Source organism: Diadema antillarum, unplaced genomic scaffold, assembly GCF_040938485.1.
Source record: "Diadema antillarum isolate AM-2024a unplaced genomic scaffold, OU_Dant_1.0 scf00000017, whole genome shotgun sequence".
Taxonomy (NCBI): Eukaryota; Metazoa; Echinodermata; class Echinoidea; order Diadematoida; family Diadematidae; genus Diadema; species Diadema antillarum.
In genome coordinates, this window is record NW_027270906.1 from 1,833,004 (window position 1) to 1,837,830 (window position 4,827).

General features: G+C 40.3%; 1 protein-coding gene across 1 annotated transcript; it reads left to right on the forward strand.

The window, feature by feature from the left end:
• The first annotated feature begins 727 nt into the window (after positions 1-727).
• LOC139725537 (uncharacterized) lies at positions 728-4,254 on the forward strand. Its single transcript, XM_071636625.1, has 4 exons — positions 728-1,422; positions 1,896-2,031; positions 3,228-3,357; positions 4,146-4,254. Exons 1-4 carry the CDS (start codon positions 728-730, stop codon positions 4,229-4,231), a joined length of 1,047 nt encoding a protein of 348 aa, XP_071492726.1. The 3' UTR covers positions 4,232-4,254.
• Positions 4,255-4,827: the final 573 nt, after the last annotated feature.

A 4,827-nucleotide genomic window follows, 5' to 3' on the forward strand; every position in this document is an offset into this window, starting at 1 on the left:
TGTCTCAGACGATACAGCACACTGGGCCAACACATTTTGCCACACGGTTGCGGACGGCACCAACGTGTTCACGCCATGTTAATTCATTATCAATGTAATCATACACCTATAAACTTTGTAGAAACAGCATGTATTATCATAATTATCAAAATTCAGTTATACTACCAATATTTACCCTTTTATTAGTAAATAACATACATTTCGGGGGTTTTTACGTTTCAAAACTAATCTGTTATTAACTAACCATTTCAAGTGATTTTCTCATCGACAATTCCTCATTGAATTACTCTAGTAATCAATTACAATGTATTGTTATATCACTAATTGACATGAACACTGGTGTCGCCGGCAAAAAAAAAAAAAAAGTTAGGTTGTAGGCTGAACAATAGATTATCATTCTCTAAACGAAGCTGGCAGTTTGTTGGATAAATACGCTGCATGTTTTGGGGATGTTTGTAGGGACGATATTTGTTTGATGGAGTTTAGATGAAATATGCATAAAATTCAGTGGGACTAGATGTTTGCCTTGTGTAATAAAGTCTCAAAACGCGCGAGTCACATTGCACAATACAAAGATCTAACCACGCCCCCTTTCGATGGGCCATGCTTCGATCAGCACTTGTACCCGGAAGTAAGTGTAAACAAAATACGCGAGTGCAGCACCCTGCTCGATGTGACCGGAGAATTAGTAATATTGCAGGCACACTCATCTATTCCTCTACTAAACATGGATAAGAAGAGCCTCCGTTTGATAAACAGCTTGCGAGAACTCAAAGCTGCTGCCATAAAGGCCGGACTGACAAGCGAGGAAGTGGAAAATTTGATGCTGTCACGCTGCAGCGAGGAAACGAGAGACCAACGGAACGCCACGAGCAAGTCTGCCGGAGCTTCCGGTGAGGAGGAGGGACCACATTCCGCTCATGGCAGCGGCAGAGAACAGTCGCGGACCAGATTCCATGTTTACGTAGCATCTGTGCTCTGCGTTTGCATCGCAGTTGGCTACCTTCACTTCCAGGGTCACATCCAAACTCTCCTAGACGATGGGCACCAAATGAAATGCATCATCGATCTCAACGAGTTCGCCATGGAAGTCACACGACCAGTTTCTTCTTGTGAAATGTGCGAAGGCCTGTCGACGTTCCCGACGTACCAAGACATAACGCGCAAGGAATTTCTCGAAAAGCATGCCTACACGGCCCGACCAGCTCTAGTTCTCGAGGGCGGCACGAAAGACTGGACTGCTCTCGATGTCTTCAGCTTCCACTTCTTTAGAGATTTGTACAGGAACACAGAGAATGCTCTGGATTCCCAAGAAAACTGCCAGTTCTTTCCTTACATCACAAACTTTGATTCCTTCGAGCACTTTCTGAACATGTCGGAGGAGAGGGCGGCGCTGAAAGGGGACCCCTGGTATGTGGGATGGTAAGTAGCTGGTTGGAGATTACTGCTGGTGGATCAAATTAGTATCAAAGAGAATCCATACACGGCTATAAACAGGCAGGAACAAAAGGTAACCTATCACATTACCAGTCCATTCATATGTACTTAGTAATTGGCTTCCAAATATATGGTTGGCCATCACCATAATAAGATGTGATGATTTAGTTTATATTTTTCCTCACAAGTTTGGAATTATCATTGTCTCAACAATGGATCTGGCTTTTCTCGGCAGCAACATCATGAACTTTTTGAGCACCTGAAACACCTGCAAACTTTTGTTCACATTATACTTTGAATGGTCACAGTAAAATTAGAAAAAGAAAGATACTCAAAAGCAATGGGAATCTATGTACATCAATGCAAAAAATTCATAAGCTGTAATGCCATAGCTGAATGAAATGGATTGAAATCACTTATGCTCCTATATTCACACACACATTCCCTCTTTCTTCCAGGAGTAACTGTGATGCTGCTGTATCCGCCAAGCTGAGGGAACACTACCAGATGCCTCACTTCCTGCCAGAGGGGGCGGAGTCTAGTGCCACCGACTGGATCTTCATGGGAGGGCCAGGAAAGGGGGCCAATGTTCACGTAAGCCATGCCTCCCATTGATTAATGATATAATATGGGATCTGTACACCAAGAATTTGCAATTTCTGTGTGTGTGTGTATGTGTGTGTGTGTGTATGTGATATACTCTTGAGTGCCAGACTAAATTATGTTTTGCTTTGTTATGACTATGTGTTGTTTTTTCTTATTTAGTGCTGCTCACTGGCACTAGTGTGACAGTCCCTGACCAGTGAAAATCACTGTTGGACCAGGTACAACTTTTTCAGGGATGGGCCAGTAAATAATGGGAAAAAAAAACTAGGTACCTACTGGCCCAATAGGAGGGTCGCACCAGTAAAAAAAAATGGGTTAGTGTGCAGCCCTGTAAATAGTCTGGTGGTGTACTCTTTCATCTCTGGCAAGCAAACCTTCATTAATGACAGTCACGAACTCACTAGCTCTCTCTTTCTCTAAGAAACAATTTGGAAGGGGGAAAACAGCATTCGGACCCTTTCTTTTACTGTATACGTCAAATATTTCGTGAGGTTTTTATTTTCGAGAATTTCGCGAGTCAGGTGCTATTCGCGAAATTAAAGACACGCAAAAATATTGACTCTGAGCCCGATGTACATATCTCCGTTCAGTACAGGACTCCACGCTCGCGAATTTAATCACTCGCGAAATCATCGTGAATTCCCGAATCGCGAAAATTTAGACTCGCGAAATATATATGGCATATACAGTATGTCATGGACATTTTCATTCAGATGGCTACAAACAGAACTGTTCTAACCAGTGCAGTGTCAATAAATGTAAAACTTTCTCTGAAACAAAATATGAATCAACTGTTTGGACAAAGTTGCTATTAATTACCAAACAATGATATGTAACAGACTATCACTCAAATAGCTGCTTTACCATTCAGCAACAAGGAAAACAAAACCACTACAGATTACAACTAAGAAAGTGATATTTCTTGTTGCTTCAAAGCCTTTTTAACTACAGGCTATACCTCTACCATGTATTTACAAATGATATGCACACTTTTATGAAAGATGCAGGATATATTACACACTGTGTGAAATAACTTCCTCATATATGTCTATGATTTAGTCCTAATTCCTGCCTGTGAATGAATGAAAATTGTACAGTATAAGCATTCGTATACGTACATACACACTTAAATCAACCACCTAATATCCACTTGCCAATTTTCATGTATTACCTTCATGTGTCAGATTGACAATGTCTTCAGGCCGTCATGGCAGGCCCAGATCCGAGGATCCAAGACCTGGACCCTCCTCCCTCCCCCAGAGTGTGAACACATCTGCCACCAGCTCACTGCCAACATGACCGTCGGCAATGTCAGTGAGTGCTAGCCCTGTTGTGCTGTGTTCACACATACTGTACTCCATGTGATTGCAGCTGTTTTCTCAAAAGCTAAAAGACAAAGGAGTCTCATTAAACAAATCAGAAAGAAGATACTAGTAATTAATGCTTGTTTGTATGCTGTGTCATTCAGAAAGAGAAGCATGGTACCAACTTTTTACTGGACATGAAGAAGGAAAATAAGATAAAGGTAGACGATGATTGAGAAAATGCTCCTTGGAAATTTGTAGAAATTGACATCTGGCAAAGAGAGTGTGGGATAGGGCATATATGGCAATCTGTCACTTGACTTCCCCCTTTTACGTGAAGATAGAAAGCTGCTGAGACCAAAATAAATTATGTCCACATTTTTGCAAAATATGGAATCTATAGATGGAGAGGGAAATGTAATGATCCCCCTTCAGCATCAAAACTGGGATATACATTGTATATATATATATATATAGATATATATATATATATATAATTTTTTTTTTCTCAGATTCTTTCTGATGTTATAAAACCATCTGAAAAGCAGGATCATAAACTCCCGATTATTTCCCATTGGATCGTAGATAGCATTCCTGTTAAAATGTTCACAGTTCTTTTACAACAATTTGTCATTATGGTCAAGCTTGTGGAGGAGTTCACTAGGAAGGCAATCAATGTGGATCTCCCATCAAAAATGGATTACATCCATGTGAGGTTGATTATGAGTACGTCCTTTTGAGTTAGCTCAGCTTTGGAAAGTTGAGCTCAAGAACATCTTTTGGTATTGTTTCTTCCAGTTATTGTGGACACCAACAAGTGGTATCACAAGACCACCATCCACCCTGGAGATATCAGCATCACCATTGGATCAGAGTATGATTGAACCTGTCCAACAAATGAGCTTCCCTCATCATTTGGTGAGAAAATGGCTCTGGCATCTCAGCATCTCTAACTCCGCCAGCCTTGGGTTTTCACATCATCATGGCCCATGAAATAATGATAAAAATTAAAAAAGAATAGCCCTTCATGCTAGTTTGTTGCAATGTCAGTTAATTTGTTATCCATGTTACAGGGCATGGTTCATGAGCAAAATTTTTCATGTTTATTTTCTCTCTTATTTTTGTCTGTCTGCATACCTTGATGTAAAGAGAAGATGCAATTTGTGCACAAGTGATAGAATATGAGCACCATTTCTCATTTTCTGTAGCTCAAAACAGTACTACATTAGACTTGGTTTGGTAAACATTGTGAATCCATATGTTTTGTTCTACTGAATCCAACAGCTGTATTGTCAAAGAACTATTTATGTGCTATCTGTAATAATCAGTACTTATCAAACTACAGTGATCATAAGTGATCATAATTGATGCCGGTATTGCTGCTACACTGAAAAGAATTCTTGACTCCAGATATGGTCACATCTTCACAGCTTCTCTTTCTGTGGAGGTTTCATCTCATTTCACGATTGAGTCATTGGAT